This window comes from Hirundo rustica, chromosome 2 (genome assembly GCF_015227805.2).
Source record: "Hirundo rustica isolate bHirRus1 chromosome 2, bHirRus1.pri.v3, whole genome shotgun sequence".
Lineage (NCBI taxonomy): Eukaryota > Metazoa > Chordata > Aves > Passeriformes > Hirundinidae > Hirundo > Hirundo rustica.
In genome coordinates this window covers 4,007,822-4,034,635 of record NC_053451.1, presented here as the reverse complement: position 1 = coordinate 4,034,635, position 26,814 = coordinate 4,007,822, and the positions used below count along the sequence as shown (strand labels likewise).

At 38.5% G+C, this 26,814-nt stretch overlaps 1 protein-coding gene across 4 annotated transcripts in view; it reads right to left on the bottom strand.

Moving 5' to 3' along the window:
• Window positions 1-26,814, bottom strand: part of LOC120766126 (ephrin type-A receptor 6) — a 372,678-nt gene that overhangs the window by 119,961 nt on the left and 225,903 nt on the right. For all 4 annotated transcript variants that reach the window (XM_040091493.2, XM_040053571.2, XM_040091502.2 and 1 more), the window contains exon 6: window positions 5,377-5,501. In XM_040091493.2, coding sequence (XP_039947427.1) covers window positions 5,377-5,501 — 125 coding nt within the window. The remainder of the gene's footprint in view (window positions 1-5,376; window positions 5,502-26,814) is intronic.

The window sequence follows — 26,814 nt, the reverse complement described above, 5'->3', positions numbered from 1 at the left end:
CGAGGTGGAGAGTCTGGAGAGGTTTGGCTGTTTAAGTAGTAGGGAGGATGGGGTCAATGAGCTCCACGCACGCCCTGCAGACATCACAGAAAGGCAGAGGGCTTCACAAGAGAAATGACTGACCTTACTGCACGTTTCCAAAATTCCACCCAGAAATTCTGAACCTGATCTACAGGAGGTGGCTTCTTATGAGAAATGTCCTTATTTTATCTAATGAGAACGCGTGTGGCTCCTGGTCACTGAGGTAGCTTCCAGCCCATACTCAAGCAAGGTCAGATTGATTAATGCGAGAAGATCATAATGCAGTATCTCCTTGGCTGGAGAAGACACAGAGGAACATCTGGCACCCTCTAAACTGGGATGAGTTACATGATGTTCATAATTTGCCATATTCATTCTTATAAAAATAATTCTGTCACTCAAAACATTATGCACTGAGAGTCTTAAAACTTCTCATTATTCCTATCATGTAATCTACCTAAAGGTCTGTCACTCAGATTCAGGATGGCTCATTTTAATTCACATTAATGATTACTCAAAGAAATAGCAGTCCTTGGTTTAATATTAGATTTTAAGCTGAGCATCATTTCTTGTATAAGTTTAGTGAAGACAGCTGTAGACTGAAGAAAAATTAACAAGGTCATGCTGCTTTCTAATTCTTTAAGTCTGGTACTTTCCTCTATCTCTCTGCCTCATCAGCTCTTCATCTCTTTTTCAAATCTCATCGGAAAACTAATTTCCCCCTTGCCTCTACTGCTCAGTTATTTTCTCACTTACTGTTTATTAATTTAACTCTAAATAATCCTGGGATGAAGGCAAAGCAGTATCTGACATCCTAATATCCTATCCACTCACTGTCCTGTGAAGGGGGGTTAATTTTTTAATGTGAAAACTGCCTGTGAGCTGCAAATCGAGTCTCCCAACAAAATGAAGTATTTTGGCAAAAGAGATTTGGCTTTAAATTTCAGCAAAAGACAAGAAAGCAAAGAAATATCAGCCCTCTCTTCCAAATCCTGATCCTAAAGATATTCTCTGGTTTCTCTATTTAGACATTTCACTGCCATGCCTTGGGTTACTGCTTGGACACATTCCATTAAAATCCCTTCTCTACAGACAGGATTCCTTAGCTAATTATATGTTATCTTGTGTGTCACAGGAAATGTAATCCAGCTGGTGTGCTTGGGCCACGGGGGAGAACAAACTTAACACAGTTGCTGATACGTGCACAGCTTGGGATGCCTAATACAGGTCTTAGGGAGCATTAATTTTTGATGATTAACTTTATGGGTTTGGATGGAGAGGGAAGGAATAAGCGTTTTCCAGTTCAGCTGCACAAGCTGGAGTGCAGCTGGTGAGGCTTATATGTGTGTGCTGTGTTACCTTTCCCACGAGGGAATTCCTACAGAAGGACTCAGTGCCATTACAAGGTTCTAACAAGGCCCCACTCCTTCATCTGCCTCAAACATGAAACCCTTTTGATAAGAGGTGAAGAGATTATGATGCCCTAAAACCTAGCAAATATTGCAAGCTCTGGTCAGTGTCTGAGTAATAGCTCAAAATATAAAAGAAAAAGTAATTGAAATTAGCAATGGCACTATATTAATGAGTTTAATTTTAAAGGGAAAGACAATACTGTCCATGAGTGATTTTTTTTTTCTTTTAAAAATAGTGTTTGTGGATGATATCAAGGGATGATAAAATATAAAAGAGAGCAGAATAGGGCAGACACCCCTGTATCAACAGAGAAAATCTGCAATGTTTAGTGTCTCAAGACCCCAAAGAAGGTCTATGAAGAAATGTTTTTATGAGCACATCTTAGTTTTCAAAGGGCAAACATTTAACCGATCTTCTGTATGTTGCTGGAAAAGACTCACTCATTATCCAAGGCACAGTTTTCAGAATGATTCATAATCTACCTGAAATCAGGTATTTCAACCACCAGGCCTCAACAAGGCAATTATTTCAGGATCATATTACTCTTTTTGTGGTTGTATCACACAACTATTCAAACAATGGAAAACCCTTTGTCTTTGCTGCGACAGAACTCAGCGAATTTTGGACTGAATGTTGAGGAATTTTTGTTCTCCCAGGCCAAATCAGCTCTCTAATTATGTCCTAGGTCAGATTTTGTTCACTGCCTTTCTGGCTGAAAGGCTGCAGAACAAAATGACCCCTTATCAGACAACCACACAAAAATATACCAGTGCACTCCTAAGTAAGAAATTACAAATCTGCACAACTGGCTCACGAGGAAATTTTGTTATTGCCACAAGATTTTCATTTTTAGAGACAACATTTTGTGAAGTTCTGAGTGTTTTACAGCAATTCCCTGGAGGAATGAAGGCCATATAGGAAAAGGTATTTTAAAGCAGAAAAACTACTGAACTGCTTTATTGTACTTTCAAATTAATGTATGATTCCATACTTCTAACTCACTGAGACCCCTGGATAACTCTCCTTCTCTACTTTATTTCTTTATACCTTGGTAGTCTTTCTCAAAATAATATTTTTCACTAAGGGGACTTGATCTTTTGGTAGTTCTCTGTGTGTAATTCGTATTTTACAGGAGTGTAAGTGTCAGTTTCTTGCATAATTAGCACACTGTAGGCTCCTTCCCTTCTTCTGCTTGTTCTGGAAATGCATGGAAAGATGCATCTTTATGTTCCACGCTCATCATCATTAATTTGTCTTCTTTATGAAATTGTTGGAAACTGCCCCACTTAGTGGAGTGCTTACAGTTTATTGGGGAGCTATTTGATTTCTGAAGTTTATGTATCTTCCAGCAAACTTTGGGAGTCCATGACAAGATACAACTTCCATTTGTGAGCCACAAAATTCCTACTGGTGATAATTAAAAGCAGGCTGCTCCCCTAATGTACTCACCAAGGATGTACTGACAATTTTTCAAACGTCAACAAGGAACCTTAAAAGAAATAGCAGTAAACACTTGTAAAACTTTAGAATATTGCATAATTCTTCAGCGCTTCAAGAAGTTAAGGAACTGATATAAGCAGCTGAATTTGAGGGATTGAGTGGTTGTGTTTGATGGAGAAATTCCATTTCTTATATTGTTTATCAGAACAAAACCACCTTTCTTTATTAAATGCAAATTACATGTAGAAAGGGATAAAGACAGACTGCAAAAGTTTTTCCATTTTTCTACCTAGTGTGTTTATTAGTAGCTAAGACTACTGTTTTCTGCCTTTTTCTTGACTCCCTAAGACATTAATAAAGTTTCTGACCTTTTCATATTTAACACGTTCTTCAACTTCACCTGCATTTTTTGCTCTCTGTTACAGAGATGTCTTTGTGATAAATTCGTACTAGATCCAGTAGAAAATGATTTCACTCTTATCATATTTCCTGTGAGCATGCAACAACATCCCTGCTTTGTCACTTCTTCAGAGAGCAAGAATGTTGATATTCCCATTTTAGAGTTCCTGGGAAGGCTGAGAGATTACAGTGTCACTGGCTATATCTACTCCTGTCATAACACAAACTATGCTTTTTAATATACAAAGATCCACAATGAAGAAGAAGAAATGAATTGAAACTTAATAAAATTAAATTAATTGTGCATACTAATATTTTTTTGGCTTTGAGGTAGGAACCATCCCTTTCTCTTTCTCAATATAAAATTTCATTTGCATTTGGCCACTACACTTAGCCAGTGTTGTAATGCATACACTTAGCCTGTGTATGCTTCTTGATTTAAATACTAAAGCAAGATTTATATATTATTAAAGTGGCATAAGGAACATTTTCTAATTTAATGTTGTAAATAAGCAGACTGACTTGCAGTACTGGATTATTCATCTCTCTGAGCTAGAACCTGGTCTCCAAGAGAGGTCTTGCAAATCACACCTGTGCTACAGCACTGGAAGATCCCAGCAGCGCATTTATCTCCCCTGACCTCAGAGGAAAGAGTTTAGAGACAGAAGATGCTCCTTATATATTTTAAAAGGTAAGAGTGGTTTAAATTCTATCTAGCAAAGGGTCATAAAGCCTGTGCATGTAGTCTTGCTGTACAATGGTCAAGGCTCAGGAGTAAGTAGATCTCTAAGAAAAATTATTTGCCTTGTCACTCAGCACTGACTGGTATTGGTACATAATCCATTAAGAAAGGATTTTATTAAACACTTACATGAGATTTATAATTTAACATCTATATGAATGGCTTTGGAACTGTTCCTATTCAACTGAATAAAACTTCACAATTTTTCTTGTTTAATTCACCTCTTTAATATCTAGGAAGAAAAGAAGTTCAAGTCATAATGGGGTTTACTATGACAATGGATCAGAACCTGAAGGACTTCCATTAGTGCAAGAAAACAGGGCTCCTTGCTTTGGCTTACCAAATATTCTAAGCAATCTGTCTTCTCCCTCCAGCTGTCCTATTTAAACTGTTTGGATTTTTTTCCCAGTTTACCCTTTCTTCAGCATCATGAAAGCTATATCATCTCAATAGAGAAGTGCAGTCAAGGAATAAAATTCTCAGCTATTTACAGAGCCTAATACTTCCTTTCATGACCTGGTTTGTATTTCTGTTCTTAGTAATCTTCACACAGGCACATCAGTTCCACTGTGACTTCAGGTGAGGGCAGGGAAACAGCAAGAACTGACTTAGCAGGGAACTGTTTAAGGTACAGACACCAAAAATTTCCTGTCTGTGTCTTCAGGGTTGAAGGCACTGGTCAGCACAAAAGTTTTACTGGCACGAGGCCCTGTATCAACTGGAAACGACCAAATATGTTGTGTGCTTATGGAGAAGGAGCCTTCAAACGTTGCTTTCCCAACACATGCTGTGTGTGCACCCTGTACCTTTACTTGTAATGCATGTTGTATCTCTCTTCTGTGTGAAATTGTCTAATGTTGACAGAGCACCAGAAATCCGACAGTTTTTCCTCTCTTGTAACCCTCTAAACAAGGCTGGTACACTCTCTCCTTTGAGCACGTTATTATTGCTTTATCTAGCAACAACAAATAAATAATAAATACATATTCGGCCTCAAAATGAAATCACGTTCCCATTCACCTTAATTCTGTTGCTTCAGTGTCACCTAATGTGAAGTTTTTACAGTCCGTAAATCAAAATATGTTCAAGCATGTGATCCATTTACCCACATTTGTAAATGTAGTTACTATGAGACAAGTAAATGTAAAATCTGCTTGCTGCTCTACTCAATTCTGATGTGAAACAAGACAGTCATCAACAAGTTAGATGCAAAACAACAAAAAATCAGCACAAAATAAAACGTCTGGCATACACAGCATTGTGGGGTCAAGCAAAAAGTTTTTTTAAAAAATACTATTAAAAATACGAAACACATTGCTCTTTAGGATCTGAGTGTGGGTGATGCTGTAAGTGAGACCTACTTTCTCATAGTACTTGATCTCGTAGTCCAGAATTGCTCCGTGGGGAAAGTCCGGCTCTTGCCAGGAGAGGGCAATGCTGTTTTGGGAAGCCCAGTCCTTCCTTACCATACCTATCAAGGTGGGTGCTGAAAGGGAAAAGGATAACTAAGGGTTAAAGACGAAGCACACGGTTTATCCTTCCAACCTCCTGTCTGAGGACACCAACCCGAGGCAACTTGGAGTGACCTCCAGACAGAAAAGCATGACAGATGGCAGTTCTCAGGGAAACCATATAACCTGGAATTAATGTCTCGAGTACACGCTGGTAACTTCTCTGCTGAAGTGCAGAGCAGCTTCTGAAAAATCCCTGCGTGCAAAAATACAGAAGGGAACGCTTGGGCCGCGCCCTGCCCCAACCCGGCCGCGCTGCGGGCTCCCAGGACACCGCGTCCGCTGCAGAACCACGCGTCACAGGCAGCAAATTCTGCATGCAGCTTAATCATCTTCATTAAACGTTATCATTCAGCTGTTTAAGGGCGCACATTCAGTTCACTCTTTGGGGTAAAATACAGCAGCACAGCTTAAAACAGAGGTAATGAACCCTTTTTCTGGCAAGGGCACTTTGTGAGGTGTCTGTGCACCAAGAGCCGGCTCCTTCAGGAGGCCTCTGGAAGGGATTGGGGTATGGGCAAAAGCCCCTTCTGGAAGGGGCCCAACATGCACAAGATGCACCCAGGAGCCAAATTATCTCAACCAATTTTAATAAAAGAACCAGTTTTTCTGCCTTGTTGGAAGAGAGTGGTTATCTCTGCAATGATTTCAAATGGTGCAAAGATTGTGTTCTAGAAAACGATCTTCGCTTATTTTATTAATCTGGCCAAGCATCTAAAAATATTCCCCAGACACCAATGTGGTTTCGACAGTATTGACTTGCAGCTTTCCCAAATGTTACAGCAAACCCAGTCATATTATTCTAATATTCAACAGTCTAACATAGTCTAATATATTATTCAACACAACTAACATGAACAGTCCAGCTACTGTAAGTGGTTCACAGATTTCACTATTTGTCTTGCCACTAAAAAATATCAGTTTATTATACACCCTCCCCCATTCATCTCTCCTCCGAATCTCATTTAACTTCTTCCAAGTTTCCATGGAGTTGTCTCCTAAAAATAACACATTTTTATGACTTCTGGTTTTATTTTTTGAATGAAAGAATCTCCCTAGGAAAATGAAAAGAGAATCTGCTTCTAGTCACAAAATTTCATGCCTTAGTTCTCTTTCCTGTAAACATTTCAGGAGGTTTAACAAATGAAAACAATAAATAAATTCTAGAATATAAACACTGAAGAAAACAAACCCCTGTGTTTGTCTTTGAAAAAGGGGAAACTCTACACAGAGACACGGACATTTTTCTCTGCGATAATGCATTTATCTCAGAGAGAAAATTAACTTCCATCCCCTGTCAATCTTCCCTTTGGGGAAGTTCTATAGTTTTGTCCTCTCTGATGTGAAAAAAAACCCCAACCAAACCCAACTTAACACATAACACCAGACAAAAATCCCTACCAAAGTGTAAAAGCTTACACAGGAAACTTCTACACTTTTGTCACTTTAATCACAGGTCTGATGCAAGGGTATCAGACAAAGAAAGAAAGAAAGAAAGGGGGGGGGGGGGGGGGGGGAAAAGTGTACTTTTTAACAAAAAGGCATGGAAGAATCACCATTGACCATTTCCTGTATGTGCAGAAGGATGATCCTGTTTTTGCCAGATAGGATTCTAGTCAGAAATTTACTGTAGGAAGAAACAGACAAATAAAACCAAGTAATTAAAAGCACAGCTAGCTGAGTTTCTATTTCTTTTGTTGTGTAGTGCTAATAAAGAGCACTCATTTCTGTGGAGAAATTTCAGCTCCTTATAACTGTTGCTCACCAGAGCAGGAGTCAATTAGACCTTAGAGATCCTATCCAGTTATTGTTAAAGCTCTTTTTAACCAGAGGATTGTAAGATAGGTAAATCCTATTTTCCCAAAGACTGCTCTAATGTCCCTGTGATGAACCAATGGGAAGTTCTTCTAATTAGTTGTTTCAAATTCAATAGCTGCAGGAGAGCTCTAATATGGTTACCCAGTGAAACCATTTGAAAAAAGAAACGCTTAGAAGAGCAGCGTGGGTTTTAATCACTTTAAGGGCAGCATTTTCTTGCCATTGGTCCTAGGCTGAAGGGCGGTTTCTGGCTCTTGAGCTCAGCAGTGATCTGTTTTTGCACCATCTGTTTTCTTCTACTCCATTATAAATTTCTTGAATTACGATGAGTCATCTACAATGTGGTGAGCTCCTCATTTAATTTAGTCTGATAAGCTTCTCGGCCTTTTCAAATTTTTATTGAATAATGGAAGTTCATTCTTTAATTCAGAGTGAGCTGATTTCATGCTAAATTCCTTTGGCTTATCTTTTTCAGAATCCTTATTTTCTCATGTGCTACATACAGGAGAGAAAAAAGTATATTTTAAACAATGACTGGATCCAAGTATCTTCTCCCTAGAAACTTTCTCTTTTGCTGAAGCTGACTTCCATTACCTGTAACTGTCTGATTTCAAACTAGGTGATCTCGAGGGTTGCTGAAGCTTTTTTCCTTTAGTGCATTTTCTAATTGTGCTATTTCTTGTTTCACACTCCTGAAAGCAGTCTAAGAAATGTCTCCTGTTCCCAGGAGTGAACAGCTTTTATAGGACGTCCATTCATGGTGAGGAAGCTTCAGACTCTATGGCAGCTGATAACCAAAGCTCACCTGATTACCTGTTTATACATGGAATCTTTCAACCAACCCTTCAAATCTCATTTCTAATCTTATTTCTTTGGTGAAGAGAAACCATGATGGCTCAAAGGCCTCTCCCTTCATTCACTTTCTTGTTAAAAAAATCTACCACCAAGTAAGAACAGCTGCACCAGTTTTGTCCTCCTCCTCCTTCCTTCCTTCCCCCTGAATTATTGCATCTGTTTTGCCCAAAATCAGTGAAGTGCCAGCAGATACAAATTTGGTGAGGAGATAGTGGAAGTGGGATCTGAACTGTATGGATGCTGTGGGGAGGACTGCAACTTCATTCCTTTGGGCATCATCCTCATGAGAAGGCTGTGGGTCCCAGTATGTAAAATATTGGGGGTCTCAATATGTAAAACAATGCCAGTTGGGATCACATGTTTAATTCAGTTTGTTGTTTCTATACCTTTGTTGTTTCTATGCCATTACCAACAGTAACGCAAACTGCATAACTAAATGTTATCCTTTCCTTGAGACCTCTGCCTGCTTCAATGTACAGGAGAGATCACACTCACCAAAATATAGGGCTTTATCACCTGTTTTCTGCCTCTTCCTCCTCTCCTATCTGAGTCACTTCTCAACCGCAGCTAAGGGAAAATACTGACTAAATTCTACTCAAACCCCTTACTTCTTTTTAAAAACTCATTAATCCCTCCCCAGGTTCACCCTCTAGAGGAGGAAACCTGCTTCAACATCCTGCAGGGAGCCTGCATTCCTCCTGTTGGGGAACAAGTTCTTTCAGTAAGAGAAGGATAGTTGAGGGTGGAAGAGATATCAGTGCTGTAATGACTAATTTACATTGACTGTGTTTGGTCAGAAAACACGAAAACCGTTTTCTTGGTCATGAAAAGGAAAGGGATTCTTCAAGCTTCAATCACACGTTAATGGCTCAAATTAAACCAACAGTAAACTATGCTTATAGAAGCTACAGCTATCTAATAATTCCAGTCCCATTAAACAAAAATGTTAGGAAACCAATGAAACAGAATAGAGAGGTATCAAGGTCCAAATCTGAAGTGTTCTTCCAGATGGTAAAAACACTCTTTGCACTTTTTCTATACCAGAAAATGCTATTACTATTTTGCAGTGTTTCACCAACCTACATTCTGTAACTATATTACAATTCCTATACTACTGGACACTGAATATGATTTTATATCATAAATATCAATAAAAAGAGCACTGAGATTTCATTCACAGTGCCAATTTGAAAAAAAAAAAGAAAAAAAGAAAAAAAAAAGATGACTTTGTTTCAGGGCACAGTAAGAAAAATATTGTTTTTACTTCTGATTCTAAAAAGACTATTAGAAAGGTAATAAGCAGTTAAAAGATGCTCTCTTAGAGAAGACATTTTTACTCTGGTAACAGAACTGGAAGCAATGAAACAACATTTCCTGATCAACGATAGTGCCTCCAGTATTTTACCCATTTGAGCTATTTGCCAAGGATTTCCCAGGGAAGTTAAGAGGCCTGAAGTCTTCATCCTGCATGTGTGAAGCGCATGATCAGTCATCTGGAGGATGTAGTTGTGCTGTCTGTCATCCAGAGCAGTCTTCACTCCTGCAATATGGTTATTAATCCTCCAGCAGAGATGCAGTTCATCCTTTCATTCTTTTGTGTTCATTCATCTTCCCATTGCTATCTTTGTAGGATAAGGGCAGAAAGAGTGTCTTATGAACAAGGGATGTGATAGGGATCCAGGAGACCTCTGTTTATATTCTTTTCTGGTTGTGCTCCAGAGATTTTCTTTAATCTTTTGACTGAGCTATCTTAACGTACAATGTGAATGTCAATAAGTTCCATTATTTGCAATATGTGAGCACTTTCTTGTTAGAAGTGTGAGTGTGTGGATATAAAAGACTAAAACCTAAGCACAAGCTGACATGGAAGACAAGCCATAGAAATATGAACAGATATTAGACTTTTATTAAAAAAAAAAACCCAGTTCATAACCCATCTCTGTATATTAAAGATGTTCATATGGATGAATCATCTTCAGGTTTATACTGAATTCAGCAAGAATTTGTTTTCTTACCACCACACAAACTTGCTTCCAGTTAGTACAGCGATTAGATAAGATATTTGATTCTTCCCATAACAGAGTCTCTTATCTTCCTCACCATTTCAGCAGTAATTCAAAGTTACAATGCTTGGAGGGGATACTATTACTGGCACTAACCTTGGAGTTCAAAGTTGAGTTGTGGTGTTTCCCTGACAAAGCATTACAGCTAGCAAATTAACAAGTTTGGGGTTAAAAAAAGTATATTTTACTTCATTTTCTTACACTAGTTCCCTAAAGGTTTGCACTCAAAAGACAGCAGAGCAGTGTGCTTCTTTTGAAGCACTTCATTTACTGAAAACAGGCCTCCAGCAAGTTATAATTATCATCTCTCCCTCGATCTTAAAAGTCTTTCCCCTTGCAGATCTCCTCTGTTTGCTCAGAAACAGTGGATGGAAGCCAAGTGAACCCAACACCCTTGTCAAAAACTGGATTCTGCTACAGTGTTGTGGGCTAAAGGTCATGATAGACACAACCCCCAGATTTCCTCCAGGGTAAATGTAGATAATGTAGATTCAATACGGCTTTTTATTTTTTTCTGTGTATGTTCCATAATGCAATTCCTTCTTCCTTGCTGCCTAATTTCTCTTTCATCTATTGTTGATCTTATGTAAAGAGACAGTAATTATTCATCCACACTTCTGATTTTCTTTCACTTACAGAACATGCTGCCATTCTACATATTTCAAGCTTCAGACAGAAGCACTCCTAAATCTACTTCTTACAGGACCTACTCAGCTTCTGATACTTCAAAGTGCATTTTAATAGAAGATACTTAAAACAACAGTATAAAATAAGGCTTTCTCAGCTGTCAGTCAGACTGCCTGGCTGTTCTGCATCTCTCTGATGACCTGTACATGCAAAACTCAAAAATAAAAAGTATTGTAGATATTTGACACAATTTATAACAAAATGAATGATTAAAAATGCCTTAGTTACGAGTTCGTTTGTTTTTCAAAAAATAGTATCCCTTAAAATATCATACACATGGTTTCTCTACCTAAAGGTATGTTTTAAGGAGTTACTTTATGTGCTCTGTATATCTGAAGCAAGGGGGATAAATTCAGCTCAAAAAAGCATAGAGAGGGAGGGTGAGAGTCCAGGAATCAGATGCAAGCAAACAAACAACATTAAAAAAGCAAAATAAAACCAGGTTGCTCATCACATAAACAGAAAAAATGTCAAATCAACGGCCTCTGGCAACCAAAGGGATTTGCATCAGAATAAGCAGGTTCTTGGCTCCTTTCCACTGCCTTGTAGGGCTGGAGCAGCAGGAGGCCATGAGAGACTTAAAGACCTAATAGGTCACTGGGATTCCCGAGGGAAGAGTTCCCTGGAAACCAGAGCTGCCTTCTCTTGGTTGGCGGAAGGCAAAACTGAGGTTGTTGGGACTGGTGGCTCACAACAGGTGGCAACAACTTCTGTGGCTCACCGGCACAGTAAAAACGTGATAACTGGGGAAAAAAGGCCCTTCTCTTCATTGGCTTCTTCTGGGCACATTGATCTGGATCAAAACCCAGGGAAGGGTGCAAGATGCCACTCCAGGCAAGTCTATTCCCTTTCTATCTCTCCTTATGACGATTATAAACCCTGTTCTGGTACCTACAGGAGAAGAACAGAACACTACGTCCTAAACCAGCAGATTTTCTGCTTTCAGAGCCTCACATGTTCTCTGTGTTTTGCTGTTCACTGCTCCTCCTGACTCAGACATTGTGGTGAGCCACTGACTGTCGGCTGGTGGCATGTTTGAAATTGGAACGTGTGCTTTCCTGGGGTACTACTCTCAACACAAAGGGCTCCTCTAAAAAAGAAGGCAGAATGGCTTATGGGGTTACCTTTTTAAGGAAAACTGTGCTAAAAGAGAAGGAGGCAGGAGGAATCGGTTTATCAACAGATTCAGATTGCTACTATAATGATGTTAATCAGCGTGAAGAAAGATGTGTTCCGGCCTGTGTGTTATAGAAGTTAAAAATATCATTCCAGCACTGCTAGGTGCCCTGTGATGCGGGGACAACCTGCGGTGACACATTTCTTCAGAGAACTTTGTTTTCAGCCTCCTGGTGTAACTTGGGTATTGCTATAAATTGATTGGAAATACAACTTGAGGTTAAGAAGGTGTCATTTATTGCGGCGAGGTGTCATTACGGAAACAGAGCTGTAACTAAGTCTCATTCAGCAACAACCCCTCCAGGGTCAACTGCAACCAAATTGCTCTGCAGAACTTCCTGCTGCTAAATTGATCTCAGAAGTTTGAAAATGAAATAAGCAGGTTAAAAAGCACTAGGAAATCTGCCATCTTTTCACTCCATTAATTGCTACTCGTCCTGCGATGTAACAAAGGCAAACATAAAATGCACACTCATTTCAGCAAATCTTCCCTGCTCTTATTTATATCCAAATACAAGGCTAGATCGGATTGTAACCAATTTTCTGTCAAACAGTACTTTAAAGGTCTGAAAGAGTTTTTTTCTTTTAGCAAGAATATCATGAATATTTTATGTGAACATCTTCTGTGAACCTTCTGTAAAAGCTGTGTTTGTTGGCATGTGCAGAGAATGTCAGAGCTACTGTACTTCAATATTTTGAGTGAATGCATGCAAGTTCATGGAGACACATCCAATACTGACTTCAAATGTACATCTTCAAATGATTTCCCCCAAAATGCTGATTTTGACAAAGCATTCTATAAATCACGGTGATGTTAAATAAATATGCCCTCATAAATTAATTCCCAGAATGAAGTTACAAACAACATTATGTAACTTATTATATATTTCATGAATGCTAAAAATATTCCAAAGGTTTCGTCTAGCTCCATTTTATTGAGGGTCAAGTATCTTTTAAATCTTTAATGTGGAAACCTACGCACATAAAAGCAGACCCTTTTTAACTCTGGCACACAGACGAGAAACACTTCTAGGATGCCAGGAAGTCAGTGGCTTGTACTTGGTGCACACGAATCACTGAAAAGCACTGCTGCTGTCCAATGTAGGTTAGGTGTTCCATTTCTAGACAAACAGTGTAGAATCTGACTTGATTCTAACAAGGTAAAAAGCTGGGGATTATTTTTGCCAAGCTCTCTCAAATCCCTCTGTAGTTAGGAGAAGAGATGCTGAACTTGCTTTGGGTGCTGGTAGATAAAATGTGTGCCCTGGTTTTAGCCACAGTACTCAATACATGTATCACTACCATCAGCAGAGAAGCTCACTGCAAAATCAGCCATGGATCTTCTTTTAAGGTGACCTCTAGAGCAATGCAGGAGTAATTTTAGATATGTCAACATCCTAAATAAAGTGGTTTGTTGTTTGGTGGTTTGTTTTTTTTTTAAATTTATTTAGGTGTATCTATATCATACTTCTACATGAATTAGCACGGTTAAGTTATCAAAAAAAAGGTGGACAAAATATCAAGGCACATGTTCTGTAGTGAAAGATCATTTGTGTGTTCTCTTATTTCGCTCACTGGGGACATTTACACACCTCCGAGTCTGAGGGCAGGCTCTCAAGGTGATGGATAGAAGCAATGACACCTGAAGGCATCAGGGCAAATCAACTCTAAAAGCAAAGAGCCTCTGGCCTTTAACTTCTGTTATATGTCAAACCTGAGGTTCAGAAGAGGCCAGTGGCTCTTTCCAGACTACTGTACTCATACTCTGAAGACATGTCACACACTAATATTAAATGCATTTGAAAAATGAACGTTTTGTGTGTTTTCCTCTTTCAGGAAGACTGAGCTGCTTTTTTTCACAAAGACAAAGCTCCGCAGAGTTGAAAAGCCATCAGGATCTAAAGAGTTTTCATCTTTCTGACTTGTATAAAATTCAAAACACCAAGAAAGAAGCGTAGAAATTAGATCAGATGCTAGGCAGTAATATATACTTCAAAGGGAGGTTTGTGGAAGCCCGAGTAATTATGGAATAACCTTTCAAAAGGGAAGCCTCTTTAACTATTTGCTGCTAGTTAGCTCATGCCCTGCAGCTTGTGATTTAATACTTACTATACGTATCCACGCTCATGGAGAGGCAATCTCCTGACAGAGATTCATGTGAGAAGGAAACCTGAGCATCCACCCTTCGAGGTCAGTACATCACTTAGCTTAAGGAGCCTGCCTTTTCTTTCCAAGAAATTAATTATCCAATGAACGCTGCCCTCCTAGCAAGAGCTTCTGAATTGTCAGAACTCTTCCATCATGCCCCTTTGGTATTTCTGTTCTTTTTCTTGACACTTAATGAGTTTTTGTGTCCTTCAACATTCTGTGTGCTGAACTCTGCCCTTGGAAATTTTTTCCCAGGTCTGCTTTTCATCTCCTATCTCTAGTAGCGCAACAAATGTGCTTCCTGCAGAAAAAAGAAAAGCAGGAAGGCTTAAGGAGAAAAGCTGAGCGTTGCTGTCCTACACAAGTTCTTGTCCGAGGGATGAACTCTAGGGGTCCTACTGACACATGCAGAGTTTGCACTGGTTGATTTCTAAAAAGGACCAAAAAAATTCTGTGGCGTCCATAAAGTTAGAGAGTTGATAGACACTGAAGCAAGAAACAGAGAAAACTTTCCTTATTAACTAAGATGCTACTGAATGCTGGTGGGAACTGGAAGACCACATACGGAGAAGCATTATTTGACACTTTCCTGATTTTCTTCCACTAGTGTACTCCACAGCTTATTGTCAGGAAAAAAAAAAAAAAAAAAAAAAAAAAAAAAAAAAAAAAAAAAAAAAAAAAAAAAAAAGGACTAGATGAGTCTTCTAAAATTCCAAAATACTACCTGGTTACAAAGCTTTCTGTTTAGCTCAGTCCAAAGGCAAGCTGGCTACATACAGCTTCCTTCAGGAACAAGGTTTTATCTATCTCTAAAGAGTCTTCTGCACTGCAGAAATTTTAGAGAGAAAACACCCTGCTCTTGCAACTCTGGTAGCTGCTTGTAAGAACTAATGGCTCATAGCCACACAGTACATTAGTGATGTGCAGCTGAGTGCTTTGGGGTCTAACTTTTAAGTGCTTGATCATCAGAATGATATTTAGAGTTAAATTATGTGCTGTGTCCAAGCTCCTTAACATTGTCAAAACCGAAGAAAAGAGAGCATGCACAAAATTGGAGCTTGAAAATTCAGACAACTTTCAGTTTGACAGCTCATGTTAGGCACCAGGGTTAGACACTGGTATTGCACTGCTACTTACAACCAAAATTGTTACACTGGAAAAACCCACAAAATAATGATCTCAGTAGAAAAATTTTGCTCAGCCTCTTTTATTTTTATTGTGAAGAAAATCTTCATTCTTCAAATCCTCCTTAGAGTCTAAGCAATTCTCTTTGCCCAATATCATACTTTGATGTGTGATCCAGCTGTGAGTCTGTAGTTTGGAAGGTCTGAGAAATCAGTGTGTCCACACAGGATGTTTAAAGTTCTTTGGCACACAAGCAAAACCAAACAGTAAGGCCTGCTAATTCAGACCTGTGTCTCAGTGCTTGGCATTGACCTCCATTTCTGTGACTTTCATCTTAAAATTTCTGCAGCAGACAATCATCTCAAATCCCTCTGTACTCAAACATATGGTGAAACCTGGGCAAGAAAAACCCTAACGAAAAAACCCACAGCAGCTAAGGAAATCTTTGATACAGGGAAAAAAACCCCAAAAAACTCCTCCACACATGCAGCAATTCCTTAAATGCCATCTTGAGGACACCAACCTCCCATGGCTATGAAAGGGTCCTGACACACTCAAATGTGTCAATTCCAGACCTTCTAGCTCTTTATCTGTACTGTTCAGAAAATAAGGGTTAGTAAAATGTGGTCAAAAAGAAAACTTAAAAATACCAACAAAATAAATAATATGGGATAGCTTTGTCATAGCTTTCTAAAAAATATTCTGCTTGCACAGATTAATTCTGTGCCAAAAAATTCGTGGAAAGTAATTACTGGAAACAAAAGGACTGTTTGCATGTCACAGATTTTTGTCCTAAAATTTACTGGTTATCATTTTGAGGGTCCTGAATCAATATGATGAATTTGCTGAGCCATCATGCTAACTCTGCAATAAATCAGAATTTTCCATATTTCATTAGCAATCATGATCACAAAGTGCTTGTAGTGTTGACTTAACTACTCCTGACATGGTTGGTCAGATATATCATGATTGTGTTTGCAACTGCTTATGTTATGCAAGGTGATCTTCTCCTGAAATGTCCTTCCAAAAATTTCCGCGTTAACTGAATGCATGTAAGTCTTAAGGAAGAAAGACTATCTTGATAATTAATTCATTGGTTCTGGCTGACAAGAACTCTTCAAACTCTTTGAACTCTTTGAGTGTGTCAGTGTTTGTTATCAAGTCTCCATTTGCTGGTCAGGTCCCATTAAATTTACACCATCTACTCTCAATTACTTCAAGCATCTAATTCCATGGGAACACCTAAAGTTAGGAGCATCAGGACCCATTTAACAGAAGAAATGTAGCAATTTTATTTCTTCTGAAGTTTCTAAGGTGGCACATCTTAAAAACGTTATGACCTCAACCTCTTTGGTCCATTCTCTGCATCTCTTCTCAGTGCCTACACTGGGAAGACACTGAATTCTCTTTCCTCAACCAGTGAAATGTCTTACCTTTAATCTACATTCACAAAACTGCTTTTTTTCTTTTTTTTTTTTTTTTTTTTTTTTTTTTTTTTTTTTTAGGGTAACAATCACTCTAACCTTATTCCATTCTATAAACTTTGACATCACCATGTAAAATATTTTAAATTATGTATTTAACACTTCATAATGCAATCTTTTGCATCTGAACCTCCCATCAGGTATAATCTTGCTATATTGCCAAGTTCAAAGATGTTGTTTGCTTCCTTCTAAAATTGGTATAAATATGAGCATGGAGCCTCAGTTTCTGATATAGTAATAATCACTGTTACCTGACATTTCAGTAAGCACACAATCCTGAATACAAAACATAAACCAGCTGAGAAGGAGACATTAGCACTCTCAAGTAATTGGAATTAGCAAGGAAAACAATAGCTGATATATTTCAATGCTTACACATGTTGATGAAATAATTTCATCTCTTTCAAAATGATTTCTGGAAGGTTTATGATTTGGAATAATAATTTGTAAGATGCAATTGTTATGATAAGTATGTAATTGAAATATTCAGCTATCATAATTCTGTTTCCAGGGTCATATGTGAACTGTTCTTAGTGTCTGAAATATATATACATATTCTACACATAGTTTTTGTTTACAGTGGACCAAGGTTACCAGGAGCCTCCTCCTTTGTACATTTTGCTTATCCTGTGCTGTTTGAGATGCTCATGAATGATCTGGTGAGACAAGAAAGTCTGCTAAACTTAATCAGGGTAGTAAAAGGGGAGGACTATGGAGAATGGTGTAGGGGCTTCATGAGATCAGCTGAATGGATAAAAAAATGGCAGATCAAATTCAGAGAGTAGTGCACACAAGAAAAGAACCCCTAATTTCATAAGCAAAATGAGCTCTGAGCTGACCATTTCCACCCAGGAACAAGATTTTTGAGTTCTAATAAACAGACCTATGAAAATTCCAGCTCTGTGCTCCAATGTAATAAAAAAAAAGATTAAATTAAATGTTAGGGATTACAAAGGAAAAGAAAAGCCAACAGACCTTCACACTGCGACAGCACATGTGCACATCTGAAACACATTTTGAATACTGTGTGTTAATTTGGTTTGTCATCTCAAAAATGGTATGTTAGAACAGGGAGTATCTGCAGTAATTAGTAAATTAAAGTTGTGGAATGGCTTACACACAGGTGACTCAAGAAAAGATGCAGGCTCTGCACTCTGAAAAGGAGGATGAAATTAAAGGTTGAAGCAGGAATGACAGGAAGAACACAAGGTGTGATCCTTTCTTCTCGCAGCACAAAAGCTAGACGTGGCAAGTGAAGTCAAAAGGATGTGATTCTTAATAAAATGTGAGATCAAGCTTTTGAATTCCTAGCCAAGGGATGCCATAGATTTTAACATGCATTTAGTACTAAATTTTTGATCTCCTACTGGGCAAGAATGTCCCCTCAAAGTACAACTTTTTGCTTGAGTACTCAGGATATGCAGCTTGTAAACTTTTTCTATTTTCTGTTTCAGCTCTAATCTTCAATTTTGGCCAGACAGGATGTGAAGCCAGATGAACCAATGGTGTGATTCAGTATCGCTGCTCTTTTGTATAATCAACAGGAACAGAAAATTAATGTAAGAGGAGAGCAGGGTTGCTGCCTGGGGTTTTTTTTGTGTTTTCATCTCTCTGTGTGTATGCATGGTGGTGAGAAGCCTGGAGTCTTCTCAGTGATTCTGCTGCACGTGCATGGAGAAACTTCTTGCATCTTGCACACTGCAGTGGATCTGTGCCATCTGTGGCACCTCTGCTGTATCTCAGACTCACTGCAATCATTCACCACCAAGTCCACCTGCACGTATTCTCTGTGAGGAGAGAATGGTAAGAGTCCTCTCTGCACCGTTTGTTATCCATGCACTGGGTCTGAAGATGAGCAAAGTCTGCAGGATATGCGTTGAGCGAAGAGAAATGTAGGAGCAAAGCACTTGGAGACATCAGGCCTACCGCAGCAGCAAAAGGAAGAAAAGGTCCTGTGCAAGGAAGCACTGCAATGAAACTTACTGGAATATCTACGGGGAGCTAGTGGCACCGAAAATGGGGCAAGCTGAAATATTAGTCCATCTGTGAGTGGATTATCCAAGAGACATCTGCATTGCCCGTAGATTTTTATAACCACACGAAGTAGGTGCTGAAATTCACACACCACTGGATTGATCTTTTTTCATAAGCCTCAGAGTGGCTGAGACATTAATTTCTTTAAAGTATGAGCTTTACTCCTTAACATGAATTTCTTGGTTTAAGAACTCAGGACTGTCTTAAGTATCATCACTATCAAAACAGCAGCCATTTAATTCAGTAAAGATGGGAATGGATGGAAAAACTCATGTGGAGAGATTTATTACTTAATAAAGTTTGCATAGCACATTTAGTCTGGACGTAATTCATAAAACCTTGGATGTTCACTGCTTATATCCTGCAGTACATAAAATAATGAGCATCTACTCCCCTTCCACAGGTCAAAAAATAATAAGCACACTTTGGCTACTGATCAAACTGAACATATGCAGGGATTGAAGCTGCCCCATCTGCGTGCTGGCAGCAGAAGGGCTGAGGCATGTTGAGTCTGAATGGACATGAGCTAAGCCCTGCACTGCCTGTGCACTGCAAGCCCCCCACAGCCCCTTCACCTGCAGGCTCAGGGACCACGGGGGCCCTTGAGGCTGTCAGTCACACCCTGATGGACACATCACTGCCCATGGACATTTGTGTGCTGTGCCCACACCAGTCCAATGGATCACCAACACAGGAACTGGCTTTTTATCTCACTGTCCGGGAAGCAAGGCTCTGCAGGGATTGTTTTTAAGCCTGCCTGGCATGCGAATTTAAATATGCACAAAACCAGAAGGCAGCTTCTGGGTGGCTTTACAATGCATGACATTTTCTGTCATTGTGTCTACATATGTATTCATTGCAAACTGGTTTTAGAAAGGAGAGATGCCTCAGCATGTGAAAAATCAAACCAAAACATCCTTTCTGCTCTCACATTTTCTACTCCTGATTATGCTGAAAAATAAGGAAAGACACAAACTTCTTTGGAAGTCTAAACTGAGTTTTTCTTCTCTAGTGGCAAGAAACAACAGTATGAATAGAGATATGCCAGATGGCTTCAGTCAGTTTTTACTAATTTACTGAAAAGTTTTTAGGCAGAGAACATGTATATTCTGAACTTGAAGTACACTACATACTTGTGAAAGTCTGTATGCATTACTTAGGAGGTGTGAAGCAATCACAGTGATGCAAAGAAAAAACACAAGATGGAAAACAGACTTCCCACAAAAAATATCAAACCTTACATGTTCTTAGAGAGAGCACTTTTGTTGTCCATGTTAAGAATGCATTTTGACTTCAGTTTGCAGCACCACAGTAGTTTCTTTTTCAGCTTTTTCTTTCATTTTCATAAGTCATTTTGTCTTAGAAGCATATCTATCCTTGACAATTATGGTAACTCAGTTACCCCTTCAAACATACTTTTCTGTGAATAAATAATACTGTTTAAAATAAAACAAAACAGGTAGAGATCAGAATCTGTTATTGTCATCTAGTAACTGCACTACGTGTTTTTGACTTGATAAATAAGTGCATCCTAAAGCTCGGTGGTTATTTATCTCAGTGTTTCCATCTAGAGTACACAACTGTATGGCTTAGCCTTGTGAGCAAACTTACACTACTTGGGATCAACAGGCTGAGCAACCCAAGGAAATACAACTGATTTAGACCTAAAACTAGTTATTTTTCTTTCTACATAGCTTATTATTTCTGCTCTTCTCAGTGCATACTGTTTAAAGAAGGCAAGCTGTCAAAGTGGTCAGTAAATCCCACAGAAAACACTTCTGTCCTCTGGTTTCCTACTAAGAAGCTGTCCTGCTTCCCTTTCTGTCTTATCATTGAAGACAAGGATGTTTTCCCAGCCAGAGAAATTCCCAGCAGAAAATAAAGATTGTTTATATTGTAATGATCCATTTCAGTATTTGTGTAAATAGAATGAAAAGGTCACATAATTATGTCCATATCTCTGAAGGCTTTAATTTGGGAATGCCTGGGGTGTTTCATTTTGAGTTTTTATTCAGGTACATCATTACTTTGTTCCTTTACCAGATTTCCTATATGCACCATTTCTCTTCTACTTGTAACTAGATCTTTTTTTAGGCAACTGATCTTTGGGACATCAGGACTTTGTGATGGATGTGAGAAACTGCCTCAAGAAGATGGAAGAAGGTGGTGACATGAGCAAATTACAGCTCTGATCACAGCCAAACTTTAGCTTTCAAACTTTTGTTTCTGAAAGCAAAACCTTTCCAATAAAAACATACTTTGCACAATTAAAATGATAATTTTAATGGAAAAACTTCAACCAGTTGGTCTATATTTACATCTCTAAGGTTTTTGCTTTCTCCCTGCAGGATATACTTAGATATTTAGATGCCAAAATAACAAAACATTTGGATGCCAGCGAGCACATAGGTGCATCCTGGAGTACACAGGCCTCTTGGGAATATAAATCTGAGAAACAGATAGAGTACATTTTTTTAAGAATTAAAAACCCCTCTGATCAAAATGATGCACGAAAATCTTACAGAATTTATACACCACAATGATCAGGTGAATGCAAATTAATCCCAGAACTCCATGGGCTGGCTTCACCACAAGCATGGCAAATGAGACACTGGAGGAGGGAGGGGAATTTTCAAAATCAGACCAGGCTAAGAATCAGATTCCTGAGACAGAGAGAATCTAGTCTTGCACAATTTACAATGTGGTAAAAGCTCTTAAGCTATGATAGATGGGAAAAGTGTACATCTGAATTCTGAGTCAATGAAATCATAAAGAGAGGACTGTTACCAGACTGAAGTCTCAGATTTACTGCATTTGGAAGCACTGAAGTGGAGTGTAGACAAGATAAATACTGGAGATGACACTGGCAGCCAATAAAAGTACTTCAAAGTGCTTGATTATGATCCATTATTTATGATCTTACATGAAAACTGTGGGTAGGAGGAAAAGGTCCCTGTCTCAAAGGCTTGAATATGAGAGATGAAGGATTAAAAACAGAAGGGAAAGCAAGAGATGATTTCCTAAGTGAGGACATAAATTGTGTTTTCCTGTCACTTCTAACAGGCTGCCCCAACGTCTGGAATATGTAACAAATTTAGTAAAATCACTTGAAATTATCTGAGAGCATTTGTATCCTAAATAATTCATAAGCAGTGCTGGTTACTGTTGGAATAATTTTGGACTGACTCAGCTTCAGAAGTGTTGAAGTGTCTACATGGAGTCAGCTTTCTTTAAAGCTACCTATAGAAAGAAATGCATAGGATCTTTAATTTAATCATTCCAGAGCAGCTCACACAATTATATTAAGATTCTAAGACTTCTGTTACAAAAGTGGACAACTTATCCTAACAGCCATTCTTTTGAAAGATGACTTGAAATAGATCCTTTATCCGTACTTAAAATCTCCACGTTCTCTTACCAAAATGCAGAAAATTACATAGACTCAAAAATTTTGGTCATCTCCTTTTACCAAATATCAAGAACAAACAAACCCCATCCTGTAACTGCTTCAAATTTAGCAAACCACATTAAAACACACTAAAGGACAAGATAATTTAAATGAAATTTTAATATAGTTCTTCACTGTAATTTGTATTCGGCACAAATATTTCACTCAATTGCATTTGTTTACTCACTGATCCAGAAAAGGATGTCTCAATGAGTAAAGTCAAATGAAATAAAGCAACTCTGTTGTTACACAGCAGAATCTGGCCTTCACGCAATCACAACGACCTACTTCACATTCTAAAAACTCCGAACATAGATGCTAAGCAGTATTCAACAAAATGCTGAAACTAATCCTAAATTGAATCTTTAAAGATATTATCTTGGGAATCACCAGCATCCATTCCTTTCATCTCTCTTCAGTAGTAATTAAAAACAGTGTTTTGTCTAAACAATGTAGTGTGAAAAACTGCAATGAGTGTTTCTCCCCTGTAAATAAAAGTAGCACCGAAACCTGTCAAGCACATTCTTACCTTGCTATCATTATTTTGACAAAACAGGAATGTCTCTGCTGTCAAAATGGCAACATGCATGAACATTTCTGTTCATGTTTTGTGTTGCCCAGGATGGGCTGTTGAGAGTGGGGAGGAAAAGTGCAGTTTGCTCTTCATGCCCCAATCCAGGTGGCCTCTTGGCAGCACGTTGGCTCAAGCAGGCATTCCAATCCCAAATCGTTTTGTGAGTGCTTCTGTGCATACCGAACAAACCCTGCCATCCTCTCCAGCTCCATCACCCAGCATCTTTCAATCAACAAATTGCACTTTGGCATGAACAAAAGGTTGAGGATGGACTTCTGCCACCCTCCCAGTCCCAAGCTAAACGGCTGTGAACATATGCAGAGACTGTGCTGTTCATTTTTAGGGCTTTATGATGGCACATTTAATTGTAATAAAAGTGCAATTGATGGTAAGTGAGTTACAGATTGAACAGGCAGTACAGCAGATGTACAAGGTCATTCAACAAGGACTACTCATTACTTCAAATTACCACCCATGAGGAGAATCTACAGAATATGCCAGGACGGAGCTCTTTCTCTGACACCTCATCTTTCAGTTTCATCCCAAAGGCCATCTTTGTTTTCTTTACGGATAGCATTGCAATTAGAACCTGCTGCCTTAAGTTACAATGACTCAATTGCCATCTCTAATGCAATTCACACATGTGAGGCTGCTCCTGCTGCTCCCATTCATTCTGAGAAAGGTGATTGCTACAAATTGCTCACAACAGTTTGTCTATTCACAGACCTGTGTTTCTGCCCCATTTGACAGAGTGATGAAAGACAGATGCCTTGTTTAGTTTTAAATCACATTTGCATTCGATTTTCATTTATCTTTTACTTTCATAGCTCCTCGTTGAACTACAGTCTGACAATATTTGTCAAGAAAAAATATCCCACAACTTGCTTAACAGTTTATAAGATTTGGCAGCACTGGAGCTTTTTCTTCATTATCTGTCCTGGCATTCACAAACAGAGACAAGTATTAGATGGAGACAGTTAACTGGAGCACAACTTTGTTCATTCTTCTGGGAATCAGCAATATTTTACTGGAGATAGTGCATGATCTTTTTTATTGACTGCTGCCTCCCAAAGAGCCAACATCAGAACCTTCATACTTTTTAAGTGATTTCCCAGTGAGCAGGAAGGGAAGCATTGCCCTGCCTGTAGAGAAGGCACGGGTGAGATGGAGTTAATGAGATATTCGTTAAGGGATGCTTGTTTCAAGACCTCTTCCAATTTCATTTAATAGAAAGTCAGGTTTCCTATCCAAAGAGTTCCTGCGTAAAGCAGAAGAAAATACCAGCAATTAGCTCAGGCCTCTGCAAGGCTGCCTTGCACCATGGCTTTGTCTCACTGAACTCTTACGGGGAGGAAGGGCCATACGTCCTCCTGTCACCCCTTCAGAGGATGCTTCTCTGACACCTTCATGCCTCCCTTCCAAATTCTAGCCCTCTCTGCGTTAAAAGATACTGTCAATATTTTAAAACAATATTTTATTAACTATAAACACACATATATAAAAAGATTATCTTTATTTTACTGTATTGGTCAAGAAATATCTCAGAAAATAGGTACATTAGTGCCCTTCACCTTGTACTTTTGTGCTGGGATTTGGTGTAGAGTTGCTGGTAAAGGAATAGAATAAATACCATATTTACATATGGGAAAACAGTGACTCCTATTCATATCACCTTCAAACTACAGTCTCAAAATTGCTAATCCAGAAAAGTGCCATGCAATGAAAAAGATAAAGCTGAACTGGAGTTCAGTAACAGTGTTGTTATTTTCAAGCACTATCAGCAGAGAACATCAACCTTTTTGTCAAGAATACATCAAGGAAATCGATTCAAGTTGCTCCAGTTTGAAATGTTGTCCAAAAGCTTTCAAACATGCTCATTAATTGTCCTGGCAAATACAAAAAAACCCAGAGCTTTTTACTTCAAAATGCAGAAGAGAAAGAATAAGAAAATGATTTACTAGGTACATTTAATAACGTAACTGATAACAGTTATTCTGAATGGCTGCAGAACACCCAGAGCAGAGTAAATGTCTCGTGTTCATTTTCTTGTCTTCCTGTTTCTCCAAGATCTGACAGAAAATATATTTATTTATGAGTGGTCACCTATAAATCTAATGATAAGAACTGCTCCTTATAACCTAAAGTGCTGAGATAACACGTTTGTTTAACAAACTGTTTTTATCGGTGCGCTGTGCACATCACCGCACTGCCCCACCTTTACTAAATTCAAGTGCTACAGGGCCTTCAGGAGTATCAATCAGTCAGCACAGACACTCACTGGAGGTTTTATTGTTTTTTCAAATGGCACACAGTGCGTGGACTGCACGGCTGTCACAACTGATAAGAGCCCCTCAATGCTGGACAAATCCAGCCTTATTTTGGTCTTCTACCTTCATTCTCTGTCATTGTTTATCTCTTTCTTGCAACACCTATTTTTTGTAGTTGACAAATACAACTTCTAACATCCACGTTTTTCTGAAAAATGCTAATTTCAGAGTGCAAAAGTATTTCTTCTTCCCCTCCCGATAAATCCAACCTGCAATCATTTCAAAAGGCATCTGCTCCTGTGGCTCACACAGCACTGCCATGGCTTTTGGTTTTTCAGAAGCACTCTGCTCAAGAAATGGCTAGAAACAGTGGTAGCAAAATACTGCCAGAAGAAACCATTTGAATGGGAAATATCTGGAATCTGTGTGCATTGATAAGGTTCCTGTACAAGACTTAGAATAATTTAAGAAGACAAAAAGACTTCTGCATTGTTTTGCCTTGTTTTTCAGAGAGTAAACCCCATGCATTTCAGAAAAAGGCATTAAACATTTCTCAGATTAAAGGAAAGTTATGAAATTACTGCAAATAAAAAAACTGACAGTAAAATTATAGATGTCAGTACTGTAATTTATTTTATTTTTAATGGATAGACACCCTAAGTGTTACCAGTAAGGTACCACGTCTGTCAGAAATCAGAGGACCCCAGAATTACACGGGTTGAGAGACCTTTGAAGATCTTTCAGCTCCTACCCAGGGACATCTTCCACTAGATTGGATGGGATGCTATGGATGAAGACAAAGCACCTCCAGAAATGGTCCACTGGCATTGAACTGTGCTGATGGATCAGTCAGAACTCAAATGCTGACCTTTGCACTGCTCTTGTTTTCCACCTTGATATGAGTTCAGTCTCAAGGTCCAATATCCCTAATCTCAAAAAAGCAATGCAGTAACAAAATTTTTACAAAGGGAAAACTTTCCTACATTAGCAAGTGAGTAAATGAAATATTATTTCTACAGGTTATTGATTAGCTTTCTTAATGCTCTGGAATTTCCACTCTCCCTTGTCAATTCCAACTTAGGAAGATATCAATAGTTTATGACAAAAAAAAAGTTCTGACTCTGAACTGAAGTAGGAAAGGTTTTTCTGGGACTTTATAAAGAAACCTTTACTAATGCAGTGGTGTTATTACTACTGAATTATCTTCAATAAATACATTATTTTCCTTTAAAAATGTATGTAGGTTATTCAGCTATTTATAAGTTGTTTCCACTTTTACCTACAGAATACTCAGAATTTGGAGGGAACTACCAGTATTAATGGAAAATTGACAAGGGTAGCTCTATTTTTGTATGGAAAATCATTAAATAAATATCTATACAGCTTGAATAAAATTGAAGCCATTCTGAGTACAATGAAAGGGTTTTTTACAAAGAGTTGAGAAAAACATCACTCTATACCTGTGAAACTTCAAGGGAAGAAACTCAATAATCTCAGCAAAGGGCTGGATGTTAGGTGTACTGGAGCCCACAGTTCATAAAACCTAATATTTCGAATTTAGATTAACTTCTTTTACAGAGTATCGAATCCCTGTTTGCTTAGGGGCATC